This window comes from Mobula hypostoma, chromosome 5 (assembly GCF_963921235.1).
Source record: "Mobula hypostoma chromosome 5, sMobHyp1.1, whole genome shotgun sequence".
Taxonomy (NCBI): Eukaryota; Metazoa; Chordata; class Chondrichthyes; order Myliobatiformes; family Myliobatidae; genus Mobula; species Mobula hypostoma.
The window spans coordinates 79,367,866-79,393,507 of NC_086101.1; the positions used below are offsets into that span (position 1 = coordinate 79,367,866).

General features: G+C 37.9%; 1 protein-coding gene across 9 annotated transcripts in view; it reads right to left on the bottom strand.

Moving 5' to 3' along the window:
• Positions 1-25,642, bottom strand: part of mbd6 (methyl-CpG binding domain protein 6) — a 234,674-nt gene that overhangs the window by 67,158 nt on the left and 141,874 nt on the right. For 8 of the 9 annotated variants that reach the window (XM_063048607.1, XM_063048606.1, XM_063048602.1 and 5 more), the window contains 5 exons: positions 24,075-24,767; positions 12,395-12,497; positions 9,256-9,436; positions 4,598-6,697; positions 3,351-3,422 (listed from right to left, as the gene is read on the bottom strand). In XM_063048607.1, coding sequence (XP_062904677.1) covers positions 3,351-3,422; positions 4,598-6,697; positions 9,256-9,436; positions 12,395-12,497; positions 24,075-24,181 — 2,563 coding nt within the window. In that variant the 5' untranslated portion in view covers positions 24,182-24,767. The remainder of the gene's footprint in view (positions 1-3,350; positions 3,423-4,597; positions 6,698-9,255; positions 9,437-12,394; positions 12,498-24,074; positions 24,768-25,642) is intronic. The other variant, XM_063048609.1, reaches the window with a different exon arrangement.

Below are 25,642 nucleotides of genomic sequence, written 5' to 3' on the forward strand. Positions count from 1 at the left end.
TGATGAAGGCATCATAAAAATTAAACACAAGTTGCAAATTTTGTATATTTGAAACAAAACAGAACATTGACACTAGAATCCCAAGAGGTTCGGTCACCAGCTTACATAGTATCAAAACAGCTAGAATCAGTTGCGAAGTACATTTCTATTTATCAAATACTTCCGAACAGTTTATCATATACTGTAGAATCAGAACAATAGACCAAGGCAGATCTCCACATCAAACCAGCCAGACCTGCAGAGTTTGTTGAACTCACAGCATCACCAAAGGCTCCAAAATAACAAATCAATAACATTAAACTTCATTACTACGTTCACATTTCTGAGGCACTGTCTTCAGCCAAAATGTGCCTGAAACCATTTGATTTTTTAGCTATGTTGAAGAAATTTATTAAAATCATGTTTAATCTTCATAATATTTATTTTATAGTGCATTTTGCTCAGTTAAATAGTTTTCATCTCTTTTCGTTAGAGTGCTGTTTACTTATAACAGAAGAGACATTTGTTGAGGCATACAATCATACAATTTTTTCTTAATTTTCTTTTATCCTGGATAACATTTTGCATCAAATGTCAGTGCTTCTAGCTCTCACACTGATCATTCTCAATGGAGAGCACTGGTACACAATTCTAAGAAGCAGTTAAGTGCATGGCTTAAGTAGGCCTTTTCCAAAACAAAATGTTGATACAAGTATGTCAAATATGTGCTGACAAAATTTACCTCATTAACAACTTTTTCTTTAATCACATTCCATTTTTACAATTACTAGATAACCACAGCCAAACAAACTGCATGCATCAAATTCTAATCAAACAGCGTAAGTGCAGAGGAGTTTTATGGTTTTCCGTCAACAGCCCATATTCAATAATATTTTATTGAAATGTTTAAACAAATGTCAATTTTGTAAGTACATGAGCACCTGCCTGGAAATATTACAATCATAGGCCACCAAATGCATCATGAACTTAAATCAATTAATGAGACAAAGTAAATAGTATACACATTCATCACAAATTATCTGGAGACTAAACTAAACTTAAGGGTTATAATTCAGAATTGTAGTGATCCAGTTGACAAATCATTAAGTGTAAAAACTAGTTAATTTTTCTTTTCAGAACTTATATAATTTTTTCTAAATGTACAAATATGTTAACTATACAAAATAAAAGAGGTTGTATACAAAAATAAAATATATACACATATACTTTATTATAATTTTTTTCCAATTCTCCAGAACAACAACTAATCCTATGATATTTCCGAATGTCATTATATTGAGCAACACAAATGGAACCATTATGGTAACAAGTGAGCACACACTTTCCTAGACGTTGGCTAGTAATACAAAATGAAAACCATTACACAAAAGTGGAAATGCATCCAAAATCAAGTTACCTGCTCTACTAATGGAAGAAATGAATACAGAATATGAGGATTAATTTAGACATTTTGAATGTGGAGCCATAAAATACATGGGATAAACAATAAATTCTAGTTTATGATTTTAAATAATTCTGTTTGCATTTAAGACTAAGAAAAGTTATTTAGAACTCTGTAAAGTTGTGGAATTATCATAGTGGCACATGATTTGAATATGGATATTTTCACTTGTGCATTAAATACTCTGTAGCCTATTTTGGACCACAGACAGTTCAGCATTCTTGAATCAAGCAAGTAGTAAATATAACAGCTTGATTAAACTTAAGTGCTAACAAATCACTTCTGCTGTCACCATCTTGGCAAAGTATTTAATTTGTGTAAGGGGGTTTATATCACACTTTGCTTGCACCAAAACAATTCTAAGCCACTTTCAACAATCAATACATAACATGGAATATTGTTTACTGGAAGGAGAATTATATATGCTAAAGTAGGGAACATATTACAGATTATGCAGAGCACTGCTGAAACAATATCCGGAGTACTGTGTACAGTCTTTGTCCCTCCATTTTAAGGAAATATGCTGAACTATTCGTTGCAATTCAATGTAGTACCATGAATTGGCGGGCTGTCTTACAAGGTTAGAAAGGCTTTGTAGGTTTTATCTTTGGGAGTTTAAAAGGACAAGAGGGGACTTGGCTGAAGTTTACAAGATCTTGAGGAGTTTTAACAGTGGATGTGGAAAGGGCAGTTTCATCTTGTGAGTGTATTTAGAAAGGGGGGAGGAGCCATTTTAGACAAAAAAGATTGTGATATGTTTTTCATAATATTATTAGTTCTTCCAACTTTCTTTTTCCAAGGCAGTAGAAACAGGATCTGTGAATATTTCTGAAGTAGAGGCAGACTGACCCTTGTTAAGGGAGTATATGATTACTGCTTGATAGGCAGGTATGCAGAGTTGATCTTGTTGAATGGTAGCATAGACTAAAGAGGCCATGTGGCCTACTCCTGTTCCCAATCCACCTGTAACTTTCGATATTCATTTTCCTCATAGAATCCTGAATAACCCTTAGTTTATGAAGTTTATGCTAACCTTAAGTAGAAAACATACTAGGACTGCATTTTGGCAGTCTAATGAAAATCATTCTTCAAGCTTCCGCCTCCATATTACAATACAGCACCTGGAGAAAGATGTCAGACAGTAGTACATCACATCTTAATGTACGTCATCCACACAGCTCACTACAAAATGATCTTATACTTGATGAGGCACGTGACACTCATTTGAACTCTAAAAAATAATTCATTTATAATGATAATTGTCCACATTAATTTTCAAATAAGGTACAAGATGCCCTTAGTTGACACAAACAAACCACTGGGTTGCATTTGTCAAAACTCAGCTCCGATTACCACTATGTCATTTTGTTTGAGCCATCAATCCTTCGCATGTATTGATGGATAAAAATAAAATATCCAGGATTTTTAGCTACCGTTGTCACTTACGTGCTTTTATCTTCTCCCGTGGTTTCATTGGGTCACAAAACTGTGTCAGATAACATTCTTCACTGAGATTCAGTTACCATTTTGAACGCTCAAGTAAAGGCAAGATGCAAATACTTGCAGAAAAAAATCCTTTCATATTCCCCACAAAACAAACTATTTTTTAATGAGATTCTCTTCCAAATTAAATCTAGGCTCTGGATAGGAAATGAAGATGTATGATGGTATCAAAACATGTTGAAGAGATTAATAGAAAATGCAAACATCAATTACAATGCCAAAGGTTCTTGAGGTATTGATGAGACATGCAGCAAGCACATTTTCAATGACATTTTCACAGTTAGAATTTGTTCTATATGAGAGTACAATTTACTTTGTTTGAATTCTGTGCAGTCTATAATTATTTATTTGGTTTGTGTGATGGGGAAAGGTAAACGGGCCCAGTTCCTACAGCACACAAGCATACCTCCTGAAAGGTTGACCAAGGAACAACGCTGTCGTCTGTGGAGATGTCCATGGGATGGACCATCCTGCCCTCCTGACAGAGGATAGCATTGATGAGGGCAAGAAAATTGAGGAAAAAGTTGTTACAAGTTTAAAAACCAACATACACATAGCAAAAAACCAATGATAATAAATACACAGATAAACCCCCCCCACCACCACACTGTGGATTCTCTTCATTTATTGTCATGCAGATGTAATTCAATTCAGACAACACTGTATGTAGATTAAGAGTACATTGTTCTGTTCATTTTGATCAGCTTTGTTGCTGGTTTCAGTTGAATGAAATGCAGATTCCTGCAATTTTACTTGTCGCCGTTTCTTTCTGCAGAAAAATACAACCGGTCTGCCTAAAATACGTCCCTCTAACAGTTCGCTTATTTGAGACCAAATGCAGTTTTAAAGGTTGTACAACAATTACAACAAAATTCTTTGTACATAATCATCCTTCCTAGAAAGCATGGGACAAACTGGTTAACAATTCAACTTGCGCTTCATAAAGTCTCAGAAATATTCAACTCCTATAAAGACCATGAACATTTTTGCTTCATCCTCTCCCCTTTACAAGCAAAATGGATAGAAAACAAATGGATGTACTTTGTTAAACACTTGGTTTCAAAGGACATATGAATAAAAAGAAATACATTAATTTAAATTAAAAGGGTACTGTGAATCAAGAGTTCGATTGAAACACATGCTTGTTTTCATTTCTTTTCCTACTCAAAAATTCACATTAGCAAAGGTGGAAATGACCTTCATAAGGATTCAAACAAATTAAAATTTAGCAAGTATTGGTTAAGTTTTTATTCATCATACACCAAGCAGATAGTCACATGAAATGAAAAATGAACGTGTTATGATTAAAAGAAAATTAAATTAATGAATGAAACCATTAAAGCATGATCCATATTAGAACTCGGCATTTTAATCTTGAAGAACATTTAAAATGATATAGAAGTTACTTCCTGCTCAAGCTATTTGGCTATGTGTATCTGTGTCAGTGAGATGACTGCATCTGCAAGTTATTTGCAATTTACATAATAGCACTTGGTAAATATCTGAGGAACCTTGCCATATAGAAAACATTTCAATCCTTGAACCAAAAATGATAAACGTGTCAAAACATGTGCCCAGAGTTGAAGTTTGTGACAAAATTTGATAATAAAGGTCTAATAAAACAAAATTCAATGGATTAGTGTAAAACCATACCTGTGTCAGCACTGGTTTGGCTACAAATGCCACTACTGTTTGGTACCATTACTGCTGAAGAGGCTGCAATTCTTGAATGATGGTTGGAATGCAAACTATTTCCCAAAGTCATTCCAGATTGATGAAGAAGCCCACAATTGCCACCATCATGGGGCTGTCCGACTAACCCAACAAATTGATTGTTTAGGCCCTGACAACTGTGGATTAAATTACTACTTGTATTCTGGCAAGGAATACTTTCCCCTCTCGTTAAATTTTGAGCTGATAGGTTATGAATGGAACCTGAGTTCAGACTGGTATTTGAAAAGTTATGTTGGTTGGATGAACACGAAATACCTGTAGTGGAACCACCACAACTAGCACTGCTATTGCCACTTATTTGAGAACTCTGTGAACTCATAGACTGAAGTAACTGAGACATGGTGTTATTCATAGACACAGATGAATTCTGTCCTTGTTTCCTTAGAGAGTCGATCACAGACTTTGGAACTCCTGAGCTGCTCATCTGAGACTGTTTCAGCATACTCAATACTGTAGGGGTAGCTTGCTTCCGCTTTCTTAAAGGGTCCTTTTGCTGTGCCATTAATTTGTCTCTCAGTGCTGCACGTCCACTTTGACCTTCATTAACTGAAAGCAGCATATTTGTAGTTGGTGGAAACATGGTATTTAAAGTGCTGTGTCCTTCACTATTGCCACCACTGCTAACTCCACCACTACTGCTACTACCAGACAGTTTGTTTTGATTAGCTAGCTGTGCTTTGGCTGCTGCTGAAAGTAAACTGCTTGCTGGAAAGGAGGCAGCATTATGCTGGTTCAAAATTTGATTCAAGGGCATACCGAGCAAACCAGGCTGACCCTTTTGTTGTTGTTGTACACTTCCAACAGAGACAGAAGGAAATAAAGGGTTATTTTGAGGATTTAAAACATTGTTCATTCCAACCAACAGTGGATTAGAAATATCTTTGTATTGATGAAGTAGTCCATCAGGCTTGGTAGATGGACTGGATGGCATAGATGGTCTTGGAGAACCCATGGATGACCTTGGCGATCTTGGAGGGACTTTTATTCCACTGCAGCTTGACTGGGGACCTGCAGGTGGCATCATTAAGCTTCCATGATCAGAGGATGTGGATGATGACCGTGACCTTTGTGGAGATGCCTCAATTCTTCCCATTACAGGTCCAATCATATGTACTGGAGAGGTAACTGGAGCAGGAGACACAGATGTGGAAGTTGAATGTTGAACCCGTGGTACATGAGTTCCATGATTTACTGGGCCAGGCTTAACTGTTGGCAATGGTAGATTGCTTGGCAGAGGGACAACAGCAGGAGGCATGTTTACATTCATCATAGGTACCTGAGAGTGCATGGTTGTCTGGAAATTTGATGTATTAATAAGTACTGGATTAGGTTTACTTGGTATAGGGTCAAGGATACCTAATGGATCTTTTTCTGAGGGCAATGGCTTTTTCTGGAGAGCACATGATGTTGGGGGTCCTTGGGGAGGTTTGTGAAACATAATTCGTGGCATATCCATATTTGATGAATAATTACAAGAAGGTTTTTTCATTACTGGACTTTTTGTAGTCATTGTCGGTGAAAGAGGTATAGAAGTTCTACCAGCCATTGCACAGGATGAGTGGGATGAAGAATTCTGTATCAGAACTGTGGGCGGGGAATGGGGAATTCTATTTACGTGAATAGGACTGGAGTTTGGCCCTGCATGAAAGCCTGGATTACTTCTTGTAAACACATCAGGACTTCCCATTGTATCAGTCCTGGGAGATATAGAACCATCTCCATAGATCTGTGATCCTGATGATGCTGGACTGGACAGACCACCATGACTTCCACGATATGGAGACTTTTGCCCTTGATCATTGCTACCCAGTCTTTGCCTAGAGTAACCATGAAGTTCTTGCTGGGGACTTCCACACAGGTCCTGTTGATAAAGCCGTGCTGCAGCATTTGGGCCCCCCATCAATTTAGGCAGAAATGTATTCTTATAGTCTGGCACTGCAGAATTTGTTATTACTTCTTGTGACTTATTTCTCATTGCTCTAGGAGTTGCAGCCCGTGATTGAACCATAGGTGCTCCACCTGGGGGGAAAAAGGCATAATCATGAGCAAAGAATAAGGTTGATCACTCTACTAAGGAAACGGATTATAATCTTCACTTTGCTGCTTCTACTTACCACCTCAATAATTACCTTGCCTAGCCGTGCCCCAGTTAAAATTGAGCTAAAAATGAAAAATCTGGGTGTACTGGGGATTGGGGGAGTCAAAAAGAGAGGGGTTTGGTGGGAAAAGTACAGAAATTGAAGGACGCTAAGAAAGAAACAGACAGATAACCACCAATCACTACTGGCTGATGAATTTGGTTGGGTCACAGGTGTATGAACAGCTGTCAAAGACGGGAGTGTGTGTAGCTGTGACAGCCTCCTGTCAGTGTTACAGGAGGTTCAAACAATTCATGAGATGATAGACTTGGTTATTATATGAACAACAATTAAAAAAAAGAAAACACACCAAAAAGTTTTGCTGAAATAACCAGAACGGGCCAGTATTTGAAAAACTTTCACATAAAAAGTGAAAATGGCTGTTAAATAATCCCTTTGATGTAGGGAAATGAATAGAAATATTAACATACAGCTTTAAAACAAAATTCCACTTTTGGTAACTTCAATAAATCTTTTCACATCTATGTTTATAACTCAAGGTTAGATAAATAAACTTACACATAAAACAATATTCTAAAAATGCACGAATTAAGATTTTAAGTTAGCACAATCATTCTTCTCCAATTTATCTACAATAAAACAGACTCTTGACTTAATAAAGCCCCAATCTATCCAGACATGATTAAAAAAAAAACAAGGGGTAGATTTTCCTGTATGTCTATTGCCAACTGCACAGAATGCATTTTGTATTACCAGCTGCTGTATGCTGTCATAAACTCCTCATCGGTCAATGTGGCTACAATAGCTTTGTCATTATCCTGGACGTCATAAGTTCAAGTGCCAGAGGGGTAAATGGCAAAATAACAAAACTCCAGAAACCCTTGTATTTGCCATACGTAAGCACAACGGTCAATGGGTTGTTCTGAAAACCCTTTTGGATTATTTATGTCCTTTAGAGAAGCAAACTGCTACCATGTTAAAAATCTGGCACTAATGTGAATTCAATTACTAACTTTGGAGTTTATTTGCAATGCTGCAGGTCTAAGTATAAATGGGAGACAAAAGCCAAATCAATGTTACCTGTACCTGAAAAACAAAAATTTAACCAAGGCATTTAAATGCAAGTTGATACTGCCAGTACTGTAGAACAAATGAAAATTTAGTTTGTCCCTGTGGGGCAGCCCAGCCATTGAAGGATCAAAATTCTTAAACACAATTTGTACTAAAATATACCTGGAGTGAATTTAAGAAACTTAAATAAAAACAGAAAAAAGCTGGAAGCACACAAGTATGGATAGTTTTAGTTATCTGCTGACATATTTCCAGATTTTTCTAAATTCTGTTTTCCAACAGCTTGTAATATTTTCCTCCACATAAAACTTAAGACCAACAGAGCCTTCTACAGAATAAGACAAGAAACTGAAAACTGAACTCAGCATAATCATAGAAACTAAAATCAGACAGCACAGAGAGGCCCACACCACCTAATTGTGCCCTTTCTTACTAACCCCACCTCATTCTCCCCACATCTTAAGACCATAAGGGACAGGAGCAGAATTAGCCCATCATGTCTTCTCCACCATTCCTTCATGGTTAATTTATTATCCCCAAGAATATTCTTAAGAACTTACTTTCCTTCCACCATCCACATACACACAGTTAATTTATAACAGCCAATTAATCTACTATCTGATCAGCACATATTTGGGATATGGTAGGAAAATGCAGCACTTGAAAGAAAGACACATTTATAAGGAGAACGTGCAAACCCCACACAAGCTGTGCTAAAGATCAGGATGAACTTGGCGCTGAGGCAGCAGCTCTACTAGCTGCTACCCGAAAATTAATAATAACAAACCATGGTTTCATGGTTACCTGATCCTTTTCCCCCTTTTTAAGGGTACTTATTTATCTGAACTTAAATTTCCCAAGTACTGTGATGGGACTCAAATTTGTGTCTCTATATCAATGGCCCAAGCTACTGGTTACTCATCCAGTAACTTTACCATAGTTTTACTGCCCACTAATCATTACACTCTACAATTTTTCTTCAATGCCAGTGGTCACTTATGTTAATAAAAGCACCTCTATCCATACTGAGACACAAACCAGTATTAGATATTCCCATCTACCCAGTTGCCAACATTGAATATAATCTGGAATACCACTTGTTGATTTTTTTTCCCCCTCATTCACTCATCCCATTTGAATAGCAGTTTAAATCATTGAACATTTTATTTTAATTATCAGCTAATAACTGTGTATGTTACTCAATTGAAAATGGTCTTTCACCATTGCAGTTTTAAGGAATCAGAATACTTTGACTGCGCGATGTTTTAGTAACGAGCAGTAAAGAATAAAAAACATTGAAGTAAAAAAAAAAGTAAAAAAAAGAGACTCTGCAACTTGCAAATAACACAAACCACAAACCACACTGAGTCCTAAACAGATTGAATATTTCAGTTTCTGAAGACTTACTTGTTCCACCACCCGGGCTTGTTAAAAGCAAGGAAGGATGTGGTGTCTCAATACTTTTATGTAGTGTAGCTACAGCAATGATTTTTCGCTTATGGATGCAAAGTTTTGTCAAATCTTCATCAGCTTTGACATCCTCTGCTGTTCTTTGCTTGACAGTTGCTCCAGGATCAAAAGTGAACACCTTAAATCAAGGCAAAACTTCTTTTATTACTTCACTGTTACAACATTAACTTTGAATGTAGTGATATTGTCAGACAAACGTAATTCATTACGGGGACTAGCACTTTTATACCAGTATATAACACATTCACTCAACATATCTGCCCTTCACTCTGCTATAGAGATGCATAATGAAATTGCTAATTTTAAAATATTCCAACAGATGCTCCTCGTGTCCCATTTCTTTTCAACATTCAGTTCTGGCTCGTGGCCATAACTAAAGGAATCTCTTCTCTGCTGCATATTAATTAACCAAAGTAAAACTGTAGAACAGGATGCAGATCAACTAGAACATAGGGCACTACAGCAAGTCCAGGGTCCTTAGCTGTTGACGTTGTGCTAACCCTTCAGCCTACTCAAAGATCATCTCACCCTTTCCTCCATTTTTCTTTCATCAATGTGCCTATCCAAGTCTCTTAAATGTCCCTAATGCTTCTACCTTCACCACCTTGGACTGCATTCCATGCATTCACCACTCTGACATCCCCATATACTTTTCTCCAATCACCTTTAAATTATGCCCTCTCATATTAGCCATTGTCACCATGGGAGGGGGAGCGCTGGCTGCTCACTAACTTTATACACCTCTATCATTCTCTTTCATTCTAAAGAATCCTAGCTCACTCAGCCTTCAACCATAAGACATGCTCCTAATCCAGACAGCATTCTGGCAAATCTCCTCTGCACCCTCTCCAAAGCTTCCACATTCTTCCAATAATGAGGCAACGAGAACTGAACACAATATTCCAATTGTGATCTAACCAGAGTTTTATAGAACTATAACATTACCTCGTGGCTCTTAAACTCAGTCCCCTAACTACTGAACGCCAACACACCATACACCTTCTTAACGACAATATAAAATTGCCCAGAAAATTAGAAGGATCTATTGAGGTGGACCCCAAGATATGTTTGTTCCTCTACACTGCTAAGAATCCTGCCTTTAACCTTCTACTCTGCCTTCAAGTTTGACCCTTCAAAGTGAATCACCTCAATTCTCCACTTCGCATCCCAGCTCTACATCCTATCAATGTCCTGTTGTAACCTAAGACAACCTTCTAAACTTCATGTCGTCTGCAAACTTACTAATCCACTCTTCCAATTCCTCATTAAAATCATAAAGAGCAGGAACCTCAGAACAGATCCCTATGGAACACCACTCATCACAAACCTCCAAGCAGAATATGCTCCATCTACAACCACACTCAAATCAGTTTCAAATCCACACTGCTAAGTTTCCCTCGATGCCATGCCCCCTGACTTTCTGAATGCGCCTACTGTGGGGAACCACTTCAAAAAAAAGACAAGGCCAATGGAAGTAATACAATGTTTGCAATGTAACTTTGCAGATGAAAATGAATTTAAAAAAAACTAAGACTATGATGCAACCTAATATCTGTTATAACTCTAATCTGTTCAATTTCGATTACAACAAAAAGCAGTATAAAAGTTATCACTTTGATGTACAGTATAGATACAAAGTGTTTGTTATTCAACCAGTTTAGCTTGGTGGTTGAATTATTTCTTAAGTAACATAGTAATAATTTCAAGATTGTCCATGAAGTAAACTGAATTCAGTATTTCTGGTGGTTACCGTTAATTTAAAAAATAGCCTGTAGGATTATAGCTAACACCAGAAAAGCTATATTCATTGAATATCTCCATTTCTTCTAATAAGCTAGTTAATAGGGTGATTTCTGGAACTGTTATAGCCCTGGTGGTCTTGGCAAGACTGCTCCAGGATTTAAAGCAAGCTTACCAACACAAGGTGAAAGCATTTCAAATATTAATTCCAGAAAAAATAAAGTGCATATTGATAAAGCTCTTCTTGGTGAATGAAACAACTCTCTGGTGTAATGAAGAAAAACAAAACCGCCAATTTATACCCATCAGAATAACTGAGTAATGAGGTAAACCATCAACTAACACTTTTTTTTTTAAAAACAAAAGAGGAACTGAAGTTGGTTGTTCTGCCTTTAATAGTGCAATAGAATCTTCAGTGAAGCTGACATTTGGACTACTGCACACAAAAACAAGTTTTCAAAATACTATTAAAATATTATTCAAAACATTATTTCTTACCTCAAAAGGACAAAGGAAAAGAGCTTGCAAAGAAAGAGGAATCCACAAGCAGTTAAAATTTTAGTCTGGCTGAATCAATTCCAGCCAGTAATCCTTAGATTTAACATTAAGTGAATTACTGAGAAAATTCACTTAGCCACAAGGAAGCGGACTATCTTGTGCAGGACTCATCTATTCATCACTAAAGCTTAGCACTGGAACCTTGACCGTGGAGGTCCTTCTAAATCCTACAAACAAGAAATCACTTCTCTACACTAGGTAGCATTAGAAGTTTCAGTTTGAAATAATCACTTGCGTTTATCTGCAAAGCTCTTTCTATAATTATTTATTTTTCCATAGTGTATCACAGCATTTATGTCAGTCCTATTCCGAATTTTCTTCCATGCCTATGGCTGAGCTGTGCCATGTTTAAAAAGGTTGAGATCCATTGCATATATTCTACAGACTTTCTTGGCTGAGGCACGTAACATTTACAGACTTCAACTTCCTCGTTCATCTCTTACTTCTAGTATATTCAACTCAATGAAACATTCTATATCAATATTTTCTCATCACCGTTGACCTGAAAAGATTTATGGCACTTATACCTTTCACTGTCAAGTTTCTCAATTCTTTAAAAAGCAACATGGTCCGACAGTTCAGTATTTTGATTCTGTGCTTCTTTTAAACTTAGGCTCTGCCTGATATGACACTATTTTAACTACACATTTGGTGTGTGTTACTGCAGACCATGCATATACTCTTATGGTGCTTAATAATATGCAATGATAAACAAATAAAGACATTGCTTTTTGTTATAGTTCATATTATACAGAAATACTTTCCAACTTCCTATTACCTTTGAAAGAATAAGAGGACACTCCAAGCCACACTTGCAAGTTCCATCAGTAAGTAGATATGTTTTTACTTGCTCGATGCAGGCCAATACTGAGCCACTTGGACTAAAGGAAAAACAAAGATATTGTAAAGCTCTGCACATATACAAGTTACAACTAAGAGCTTGATGCTAATCTATTTTAACCAAAATTAGGTCTTGATGGCCTAAATGTCTCACTTGAAAACTGTTTTGAGTTGTGAATGTGAGACAGAGAAGTTTGCAGAGCCAAGGTGGATTAAAATGCTGAAGGTTGAAGCCAGTAAAATCAAAGCAAACAGGATAAAAAGGAAGTGGATTAAAGGTGGGAACAGACAGATGTCATAGAATTCTACACCATTTTGAGTTCTGAGGCCCTATAACCATAGAATGGAAGGCAAAGCACCCAAAAGTTCAAACAGGATTAAATAGCACATTATCACTTGAAAGAGAATAGCATAGAATATGGAGTCAAATAGTAAGATATTTAGTTTACCATAAAAAGGAACTATATTCCCTCTTTGCTTTCAGATCAAGCAAATCACGTTGGCAGTGTAAGTGTGATACTTTTCCCATCCCCTCTCCTGCTTTCATTCACTACAAACTTCCAGATAATTCTAGTTGTGTTTGTTTACATCTGGACATTGTTAAAAGCCCTCCTGTTGGAAAACACTGCAGTCTAAGATAAGCTAGACCGATTATCAAAATAGGCAGTAGGAAAGGCTAAGTTTGCTCTGCAAGAGTTCAGATGAACAAGAGAGGACTCAGCTGCAACATGCAGGAAGCTGAGGTTTTGATAGAGAGAATGCCTACTTTTGTGAAGAAGTCTAGAACTAGAGGTTCCTGTTTAAAAAAGGATCACCAGAGGTGAGGCAAATTTTATTTTCTATCAGTGGGCTGAATTAGATACCGAGTAGTTTTAACACAGGTGTAGGTAGGTTCTTCACATGAGGCAAAAGGTTATCACGATTAAACAAGGATATGCAGCGGAGATTGTAGTCACATCAGCCATTATCTTATTTAATAGCACAGCAGGTTTGAGCAGCCAAGTGGCCTTTTCCCCATTCACTTCAGAAATTCATATGGTTCTGGCATTGTACCAAACCAAACTCTTGAATGTACATCAGATCAATGACTTGCTGCTGCTAGTGCAACCTCACGTCAGTTAGTGGCTTATCAACTTCAGGCCACAAATCAGTGATTATTTGTGAAGTAGCAATCACTATCACTAATGTCATAATTTGGATTTACAAAGCATCTTAAAAGCATAAATTAACTGCATTATTTCAAGCTGTTTTTGTCAAGCTTATGAATTTGACTTGGAAATTCAGTGGTTGAGAACAAAATAATTCAACTGAAGAATAACTGCTATATACTTGTTTTCAAACAAATGTCACTGTAAACTGGACTTCAGTAATATTCTCTTTTAAACCAGAAACTTGCAGGACTTGTTCAGTTGGTGTTACTACAGTCTTGAGCAAATGTTATGTTGATGGTGTCACTTTGCATTTGTATTATCAATGATATCCCATTGACACAAGCAGCCAAAGATCCTATAGCACTGTTCAAAGGCTAGGGGCTGAGAGGAGAGTGGGAGGTCCTTGTGGACTCTGACGAATACAAATTCTTTCTGCAAGCAGTATCACAGAAGTTCAAATGGATTTACATTTTTCCTACTGCTTTTGAAACAGTTTTACCAAGACGACAACAGCACTTCAAAACAAGATGGCACCTGCACCACAAAATAATTAACTAGTTCTACAGCAGTTCAGATTCAAGAAAAGTACTAAAACTGTATGTTGTATCTTTTCTAAAGATGACAAAGTGAATTGAAAGCCATTGAAGCAAAGGATCTTGTGTCAGTTTGATACATATTAATAGAGGATAATTAATAATTTATGAATTAATAATTAATAATTGAGAATACAATATGCTCACTTAATTATTGAAGGAGAAGAGGCAAGTGTCATATATTTGTAATCAGTAATGAGGACAGTTTGGTGATCCATCAACACTTCTGAAGTTTTATTGATAAGAAATCTGTTTACTGCTTATCACATTAATCTTAGAAGCAACTTGTTCATGTGTGGCAATCAGTAGTACATCCAGTTGACAAAATATACCTTTCATTGTACACTAAATAGCCATATTAATTACTATGGCACTCATGTCTATATTACTACAAAGATTAACATTAAAAATCAATGACAGCTAAACTGCTGTTACATTTATTACACCCACTGATGTGGCAAAGCGTAATATGTCTGAATTCAAATAAAATTGAGTTGTATTTTTTCGTATGCTGGGAAAGAAGAGTTTCATATTGATTAATGCTACACAATGTAAGTTCCAGATCTAGAAACACTGCTCTCTCTAATGATAAAGCTGGATGGCAAGTTTAGTGTCAATCCTGGGCTCAGTAGTAACACTTTACAATTGAAGCTTCAAGGTCTACAGAAAGGCTCAAGCATGTCATTTAAGTTGATACCTGTGTGTAAAAAATGTTTGTGGAATCTGCTGCCTATTGCTTTTTTGGAGACACTGATACTATAACTGGCAGTGAGACATTAGCTTGTCCAAATAGATGTACCACTGCATACAGCAGCAACATTCAGCCACAAGTCAACCTACTTTATTCATTATCAATTGTCTTGCTTCTGTTAATGGCTGAGGAAAAGAGTTAGGGGAAAGAGACTGGAATCAACATAAGGCAGGGATTATTTAGGAAGTCCACCATAGGGACTTTATTCTTCCTCCTATCATTTTATTTTAGTTACTTGAACAGGGTTGGTTGCCAAAACAAAGGAACTTCCTTAGACATAGAAACATAGAAAATAGGCGGAGTAGGCCATTCGGCCCTTTGAGCCTGCACTGCCATTCGGTCTGATCATGACTGATCATCCCAACTCAGAACCCTGTACCTGCTTTCTCTCCATACCCTCTGATCCCTTTAGTCACAAGGGCCATATCTAACTCCCTCTTAAATATAGCCAATGAACTGGCCTCAACTGTTTCCTGAGGCAGAGAATTCCACAGATTCACCACACTCTGTGTGAAGAAGTTTTTCCTCATCTTGCTCCTAATAGGCTTCCCCTTTATCCTCAAACTGTGACCACTCGTTCCGGACTTCCCCAACATCGGGAACAATCTTCCTGCATCTAGCCTGTCCAATCCCTTTAGAATTTTATACGTTTCAAATAAGATCCTCCCTCAATCTTCTAAATTCCAGCGATTATAAGCCTAGTCGATCCAGTCTTTCTTCATATGAAAGCCCTGCCATCCCAGGAATCAATCTGGTGAACCTTCTTTGTACTCCCTCTATGGCAAGGATGTCTTTCCTCAGATTAGGGGACCAAATCTGCACACAATACTCCAGGTATGGTCTCACCAAGGCCTTGTACAATTGCAGTAGAACCTCCTTGCTCCTGTACTCGAATCCTCGTGCTATGAATGCCAACGTACTATTTGCTTTTTTCACCCCCTGCTGTACCTGCATGCCCACTTTCAATGACAGGTGTATAATGACACCCAGGTCTCGTTGCACCTCCCCTTTTCCTAATCGGCCCCATTCAGATAATAATCTGTTTTCCTGTTCTTGCCAGCAGAGTGGATAACCTCACATTTATCCAGATTAAATTGCATCTGCCATGAATTTGCCCACTCACCTAACCTATCCAAGTCACCCTGAATCCTCTTAGCATCCTCCTCACAGCTAACACTGCCGCTCAGCTTTGTGTCATCTGCAAACTTGGAGATGCTGCATTTAATTCCCTCGCCTAAATCATTAATATATATTGTAAACAACTGGGGTCCCAGCACTGAGCCTTGCGGTACCCACCCCATGAGTCACTGCCTGCCAACCAATTCTCTATCCACATCAATACCATATCCCCAATACCGTGTGCTTTAAGTTTGCACACTAATCTCCTTATGTGGGACCTTGTCAAAAGCCTTTTGAAAATCCAAATATACCACATCCACTGGTTCTCCCCTATCCACTCTACTAGTTGCATCCTCAAAAAATTCTATAAGATTCGTCAGACATGATTTTCTCTTCACAGATCCATGCTGACTTTGTCCGATGATTTCACCGCTTTCCAAATGTGCTGTTATCACATCTTTGATAGATCCTTCTGACAGCCAGAAATCAGTTCCCAGTTAGTCTAGAGCAATCAAGAGAGTATATTTCAATGTAAGGGGCAGGTCTTTGCCAGTTGGATAAAACTTCCAGCAGGTAAAGTACAAACCCCATTTCCAGAAAAGTTGGGATATTTTCCAAAATGCAATAAAAACAAAAATTTGTGATATGTTAATTCACATGAACCTTTATTTAACTGACACAAGTACAAAGAAAAGATTTTGACCAACTAAATTGTATTTTGTAAACATACACAAATTTAGAATTTGATGGCTGCAACACACTCAACAAAAGTTGGGACAGAGGCATGTTGACCATTGTGTTACATCTTTTAATAACACTTTTTAATCGTTTTGGAACTGAGGATACTAATTGTAGTAGATTTGCAATTGGAAATTTTGTCCATTCATGCTTGATATAAGACTTCAGCTGCTCAACAGTCCGTGGTCTCCGTTGTCTGATTCTCTTCTTCATGATGCGCCATACATTTTCAATAGGAGATAGATCTGGACTGGCAGCGGGCCAGTCAAGCACACGCACTCTGTGTCTACAAAGCCACGCTGTTGTAGCCCGTGCAGAATGTGGTCTGGCATTGTCCTGCTGAAATAAGCATGGACGTCCCGGGAAGAGACGTCACCTTGATGGCAACATATGTCTCTCTAAAATCCTAATATACACCTCAGAGTCAATGGTACCTTCACATACATGCAACTCACCCATGCTGTGGGCACTGATGCATCCCCATACCATCACAGATGCTGGCTTTTGCACCTTTCGCTGATAACAATCTGGATGGTCGTTTTCATCTTTGGCACGGAGAACTCAACGCCCATTTTTCCGAAAACTAGCTGAAATGTGGACTCATCTGAGCACAGCACACGGTTCCATAGTCTTTCGGTCCATCTGAGTTGAGCTCGGGCCCAGAGAACTCAACGGCGTTTCTGCATAGAGTTGATGTATGGCTTCCTCCTTGCGTAATACAGTTTCAAGCTGCATTTCTGGATGCAGCGACGGACTGTGTTGAGTGACAATAGTTTTCCGAAGTACTCCCCAGCACAGGTGGCTATAACTGTCACAGTAGCATGACGGTTTCTTAGGCAGTGCTGCCTGAGGGCTCAAAGATCACGCGCATTCAACCGTCGTTTCCAACCTTGCCCTTTATGCACTGAGATGTCTCTGAATTCTCTGAATCTTTTCACAATATTATGTACTGTAGATGTTGAAAGACCTAAATTCTCTGCAATCTTGCATTGAGAAATGTTCCTTTTGAACTGACTAACAATTCTCTCACGAATTTTGGCACAAAGGAGTGAGCCACGACCCATCCTTGCTTGCAAAGACTGAACCTTCGATGGACGCTACTTTTATACCCAGTCATGATACCTCACCTGCTACCAATTAGCTTGCTTAATGTGGAGTCTTCCAAACTGGTGTTACTTGAATATTCTGTGCACTTTTCAATCTTATTTTAACTCTGTCCCAACTTTTGTTGAGTGTGTTGCAGCCATCAAATTCTAAATTTGTGTATATTTACAAAATTCAATTAAGTTGGTCAGTAAAACTATTGAAAATCTTTTCTTTGTACTTTTGTCAGTTAAATAAAGGTTCACGTGAATTAACATATCACAGATTGTGTTTTTATTGCATTTTGGAAAATATCCCAAATTTTCTGGAAATGGGGTTTGTAGATTGTGGATATGATTTGCATTTAAAAACTGTCTAAAAAAGATCTTCTAATATTAAAGCTGTGTGTTAAAGGGTGAAGTAAGTATTTTGGCAAACATCCAGACCTCCGAAGTGTCCACATTTTTAATGCATTTGTACAACTTGCAGGTCTTAGATTAGGGAAATAGGTGAAGTGGCAGATGGAATTACAGTGTAGGGAAGTGTATGGTCATGCATATTGGTAGAAGGAATAAAAGCAAAAACTATTTTCTAAATGAGGAACAAATTCAGAAATCAGAGGTGCAAGGGGACTTGGGAGTCCTCGTGCAGGATTTCCTGAAGGTTAACTTGCAGGCTGAATTGGTGGTAAGGAAGTCAAGTACAATGCTAGCATTTATTTCAAGAGGACTAGAATATAAAAGCAAGGATATAATGTTGAAGTTTTGTTAGGCATTGGTCAGGTCACAAGGAGTACAGTGAGCAGTTTTGGGCCCCTTATTGAAGAAAGACTGTGCTGTCATTGGCAAGGGTCCAGGGGAGGTTCTTAAGAATGATCCCAGAAATAGAAGGGTTAATATATGAGGAGCATTTGGTGGTCCTCTGTACCAGGAGAATAGAAGAATAAGGGGATTCTGATTGAAGTTATTATTGAATACTGTAAGGCCTAAATAGAGTGGACATGAGAGAATAGTTCTTATAGTGGGGAGAGTCAAAGGCTCGATGGCACAGCCTCATAATAGAAGGACATCCCTTTAGAATAGAGATGAGGAGAAATTTCTTTAGCCAGAGGGTGGCCAATCTGTGGAATTCATTCCCACAGAAGGCTATGGAAGCAAAGTCATTGGGTATATTTAAAGTGGAGGTTGATTAGTAAGGGCATTAAAGTTTATGGGGAGAAGGCAGGAGAATGGAGATGAAAGGGATAATAAATCAGCCAGCAGATTCAACAGGCCGAATAGCCTAATTCTGCTCATAAGTCTTGAGGTCTAATTGCAAATTAAAACCTGTAAAATTCACCTCACATCTCTTTGCAGTTTGTTCACATGACTTGTACAGCTCTTTAAATGGCTTCTACATTATTCAGAAAAATTCTCTGGATCTGGTACGCTTTCAGAGAATTAAAGCTGCACTGCTGAAACTACAACCATCACATAGAAAGTCAGTTGCATAACAATAACAACTCTAATAATTTGCAAGTAATGCTACAGAGAAAAGACCTCCTTGTAAATAATTTACCACATATTTGACACAGATATAAAAGAAAATCTCTTAAATGCTGTTTTTTGGAGCTATGCGTATTCTGTTAGAGGCATCACACAGTTACAAATATAATCAACAGCAAAGAACATCATGAATGTAAATATAGATTTTACATGTGCACATAGAATTGAGCTTTGAGGATAAATACATGGAGAGTTTTTTGAGGAAGTTACCAGGAAGGTTGACGAAGGAAAGGCAGAGTTTGTTGCCCACATGGATTTTAGCAAGGCCTTTGGCAAAGTCCCGGATTGAAGGCTGGTCCAGAAGGTTAAGTTGCTTGGCATTCAGGATGAAAGAGGAAATTGGATTCAGCATTGCCTTAGCGCAAGAAGACAATGAGTGGTAATAGATATTTGTCTCTTTGACTAGAAGCCTATGACTAGTGGTGTGCCGCAGGGACCAATGCTGGGTCCATTGTTTGTTATCTAAAACCGACAATCTGATGATAAAGTGGTAAACTGGATCAGTAAATTTGTGGATGACAGCAAGATTGATAGCATAATGGACAGCAAAAAAGCTTATCAAATCTTGCAGTGGGATCTGGACCAGCGAGAGTAATGGGATGAAAATGGCAGATAGAATTTAATGCAGACAAGTGTGAGATGTTGCACTTTGGGAGAATAAACCAGAGTAGGACTTACACGGTGAATGGGACGGCACTGAGGAATGTGGTAAAACAGAGGGATCAGAAAATACAGATCCATAATTACTTGAAAATGGCATCAAAAGTAGATAGGGTCATAAAGGAGCTTTTGGTACATTGACCTTCATAAATCAAAGTAGTGAGTACAGGAGTGGGAATGTTATGTTGAAGTTGTTCAAGACATTGGTGAGGCCTAATTTGGAGTATTGTGTGCAGTCCTGGGCAGCTGCCTCCAGGAAAGAAATAAATAACACTGAAAAGGTGCAGAGAAAAGAGAACATTTACAAGAATGTTGCTGGGACTTGAGGACCTGAGTTATAGGGAAAGGTTGAATAGTTAGGACTTTATTCTCTGGAAGGTAAAGGATTGAGGGGAGATTTGATCAAGGTACAGAAAATTATGAGAGGTATAGATATGGCAAGAAGGCTTTCTCCAGTGAGGCAACGCACACACTGGAGGAACTGGAGGGTCTCGGCCCGAAATGTTGACTGATTATTCCTTTCTATAGATGCTGACTGGCCTGCTGAGTTCTTCCAGCATTTTGTGTGTGTTGCCTTGGATTTCCAGCATCTGCAGATTTTCTCATAATTGTTTTTCTAGTGAGATAACTAGAGATCCTGGATTAAGGGTGAAAGGTGAGAAGTTTAAGGGGAACACGAGGGGAAACTCCATCACTCAGAGGGTGGTGAGAGTGTGGAACAAGCTGCCAGAAGTGGTGAATACAGATTTGATTTCAACATTTAAGAGAAATTTGGATAAAACATTGATGGGAGGGGTATGGAGTGCTGTGGTACAGGTGCAGGTCAACGGGACTCGGCTGCAAAATAGTTAGGCACAGAAATGTGCTGTAGGTTATATGACCATAAATAATTCAGAAACAGACAGCTCTGGATCAATGAATACCAATGATAATTTTGTCCAACTATTTATCCATTGAAACTGTTCATCCACTAAAAGCTGTTCAGATTTGTTCATCTACACATCTTGAAACATTGCAAATTTAGGATTGCATCATTTTTGGTTGAGCTTTGACTGCATGATCTTTATTGAAACTGAAGTGGAATGGGTTACCTTTCTGAAATTGTACTAGTTAGTAAATGATCTTTAACAACACATACAAAATGCTAGAGGAATTCAGTAGGCCAGGCAGCATCGATGGAACTGAATAAACAGTTGATGTTTCGGGCCCAGACACTTGAATAAACATCGACTGTTTATTCATTTCCACAGATGCTGCCTGACCTGCTCAGTTCCTCCAGCGTTTTGTGTGTTGCTTTAGATTTTCAGTATCTGCAGAATCTCTTGTGTAAATGATCTTTAAAGCTGGGTTTCAAGCAAATGAAGTCCAAATGGTAAATTAAATAAATCCCAAATAAATTGATGGAAGTTTAGGCACAGCATTGAGATATATATATAAATAAAAAAATCACCTCCTAAACTTTGAAACCCAAAATCAACCTGCTGAATTAATGAAAAATCTAGAAAATTCTTATTCAGTCACTGCCTGCCTATGCTAGAGCATAAGTCATAGGAGCAAAATTAAGCTATTTGATTCATAGAGTCTGCTCTGCCATTCCATCATGACTGATTTATTATCCCTCACAACCCCAATTGCCTTCTCCCTGTAACAATTGACATCCTGATTAATCAAGAACCTAGCAATCTCCACCTTAAGTATACCCAATGACTAGGCCTGCAATGAATTCCACAGATTCACCCTATGTTATCAGGCTGTGGGTAACATTATGCAACCTTTACACATGCCCACTTTTCCGCAGGGGTTAATAAAGTTCTTTCTGTTTTTGGTACAGGACAGACCTAACATCTCTGCTAAGGCAGCTATCTTTTACTACTACACAGTCCAACACCACTGAAGCCAAGACTTGTAGATTTACAAAGAACTGTTACAATAGACAATAGGTGCAGGAGTAGGCCATTCGGCCCTTTGAGCCAGCACTGTCATTCACTGTGATCATGGCTGATCATCCACAATCAGTATCCAGTTCCTGCCTTATCCCCATAACCTTTGATTCCGCTATCTTTAAGAGCTCTATCCATCGCTTTCTTGAAAGCATCCAGAGACTTGGCCTCCACAGCCTTCTGGGGCAGAGCATTCCATATATCCACCACTCTCTGGGTGAAAAAGTTTTCCCTCAACTCCGTTCTAAAGGCCTACCCCTTATTCTTAAAACTGTGGCCTCTGGTTCTGGACTTACCCATCAGCGGGAACATGCTTCCTGCCTCCAGCGTATCCAATCCCTTAATAATCTTATGTTTCAATAAGATCCCCTCTCAGCCTTCTAAATTCCAGAGTATACAAGCCCCGACGCTCCAATCTTTCAACACATGACAGTCCCGCCATCCCGGGAATTAACCTTGTGAACCTACGCTGCACTCCCTCAATAGCAAGAATGTCCTTCCTCAAATTTGGAGACCAAAACTGCACACAGTACTCCAGATGTGGTCTCACCAGGGCCCTGTACAACTGCAGAAGGACCTCTTTGCTCTTATACTCAATTCCCCTTGTTATGAAGGCCAGCATGCCATTAGCTTTCTTCACTGCCTGCTGTACTTGCATGCTTGCTTTCAGCGACCGATGTACAAGAACACCTAGATCTCGTTGTGTTTCCCCTTTTCCAAACTTGACTCCATTGAGATAATCTGCCTTCTAGTTCTTACTACCAAAGTGGATAACCTCACATTTATCCACATTAAACTGCATCTGCCCACTCACCCAGCCTGTCCAAGTCACCCTGCATTCTCATAACATCCTCCTCACATTTCACACTGCCACCCAGCTTTGTGTCATCGGCAAATTTGCTAATGTTACTTTTAATTCCCTCATCTAAATCATTAATATATATTGTAAACAGCTGCGGTCCCAGCACTGAACCCTGTGGTACCCCACTGGTCACCCCCTGCCATTCCGAAAGGGACCCGTTAATCGCTACTCTTTGTTTTCTGCCAGCCAGCCAATTTTCAATCCAAGTGGAACAGTGCTCAAATGTTCATAATCACTGCATAATATGCTGTCTACATGTATCATTCTAATCAAAGTCGCAAAAGATGCATTCAATACAAGAACTCCATCTGTCAATTTTTGCTGTAAAATTTACTCCAGTCACCACTTTTAAGTATGCATGTGCTGACAGATCACTTCAATTCGATTGGTCGTAACCTTTCTTTAAATGAATCTGTTTGTAAAATAGATTGTTGACCAAGTAATATTGTAGAAAACCCCAATATTCTGGGAGTTGCACTCATATTATTTTGTGACTGTATGTGCTATCATAACTATATGTGTGTACTATGTTTGACTGTATGTACTGTGATTTACACCTTGGCTGTGGAGGAATACTGTTTCATTTAGCTGTATACATGTGTATGGTTGAATGACAATTAAACTTGAACACAACTTTCAAATTAGATCCCATTGCACAATTTTAACAGGAAGAATATACCTTGTCTAGTTTTTCCCACTTATTTTTCCAAAAGCAAATCTACTGTAATTTCCTTATTTCTCACTAGTATCTTACAGGTCTTTCTAATTCCACATTAATTACAGACTAAACCAGAAGCCTTCCTGTATCGTATAGTTCAATCGCTAAATCTCAAAGTTAATTTATAACTGAACATTTGGGAAAGTTTTTCATAAAAAGTCTTGAAAACTGCTATACTTTTATTTCAATCACCTCAAAAATTATTTTTGTTGAAAATTAATATACTGTTGACCTCTAAATAGATCACACAATGATGAATTTCAGGATTGATGCATTGGAATTCAGTTTCAATTGTGGAAAAAACATCAGCGAACAATTAAATGACACAATACAGAACTATAAAGCAAACTGACATTTTAAATTCACTCTGTGTTTGACCCAGAAATAAATTTGAAAGTCATTCTCTCCTCCACCTACTGTTTCCTGTGTTTAGCACATGAAAGTAAATGCAGAACATACCTCATGTATAGCACTCCATTCTGATCAACTTGCCGCTGCCATCCTATTGGAACTTGGACTGCTGCTCCTCCATCTTTTTCACCATCATTTTCATTTCCTCCATTCATTTTCACGTTTCTGCTTGTGACACACCAAAGATATCAAAAGTCAAATGATATCTTTGGATTTCATGTCATCATGGTCTCTGAAACGTGACCATATGGTACAGTGCTTGCCCACTGTAAAAGTACTGGAGGTGATGTTTGGGCTCAGTGAGGAACCATTTCTTCAAAAACCACCATTTTGTATAAAGTCACTGTCTCATAATAATCCACATTCATTTAATGCTGTTGGATGATTCAGAGTGTTTGGAGTTGTACAGTAGTGCTACATGGAGAGAACCAGCTGCTTCTTGATCACGTTGTACATGATTCACAAAAATCCTCAAATCCGTTCTGAGCTTCAAGATAAATTATGTTTTGAAATTAGTTTTTTTTTCAGTTCCACTTATTCCTACAGACTAGTGTTGATTTTCAAAACCAATATAATCTTCTTCTAATTGAATCCATAGAAGGCCACATTTTTCAATGAACATAATTTCTATTTCTTACGCAAATCCAAATGCAGGTGGTTCTCGCATTTAATGGAGCAACCTTCCAAATTCATTTCTCATTATCTCCAAAGTTTTGAACAATTCATTCTTCATACAAAATCCTGTAAATATACAAATTTAGATTAGATAACTGAAAATTAATTCACTGTGCAAAATTAGCAAAGAACTGATCAAATAAATAACATACCATTCACCATACATATATTATACAGCGACATTTAAAGTCACGGATTCTAATGAAACAGTAATACTAATGGAAACGTGAACCAAATTAAAAAAAAATTTGAATTATGATGAAATAAGAGTTTTTGTTTTAAACAATAACACAGCAGATTTAAGATAAATTGACTGATGTCAACATTTGTCCTTGAAATTGCTTGGTGAAGATCATCTGTAATTTGAAACAGTAATTAAATTTCTCCAAATTCAAGTTGTGACTCAGCCCCAGTAATCCATATAAAAAAATGACATCAGCAGTCAACACACATTTATTGCACATTACCAAATGCTCTAAAAGACACACTGCATTGTGAGATAGAGTATTATACATTTTAAACCATTTAGGTGCATGCAAGGATTACGTGCTGTTATTTGAGCAAAATATTGGTTAAATTGTTTGCCATGTTTCTGCATTTCGTAAAGGAACATTTCATGAGAAAGAAAGCAAACACAAAAGGAAGTCAGCGAGAAGTCAAAAAACAACTGAGTTATTTATGAAATAACTGCATGAAGACAAGAACAGTCAGGATGGGAAACTGCTTCTTCCCTCAGGCCATTAGGCTTCTGAACTCCCTGCTACAATGCATTCAGAGTCACCGAATAATTTGTACTGTATCCTATATTTAATTTATGCAATTATTCTATGTGTAATTCATTTGCAGATTTAATATTTACTTTCCCAAGCTATTGTGTGTTATATGTATGTAATGTGTACTACTGTGTTTTACACCCTGGTCTGGAGAAATAGTGATCTCAG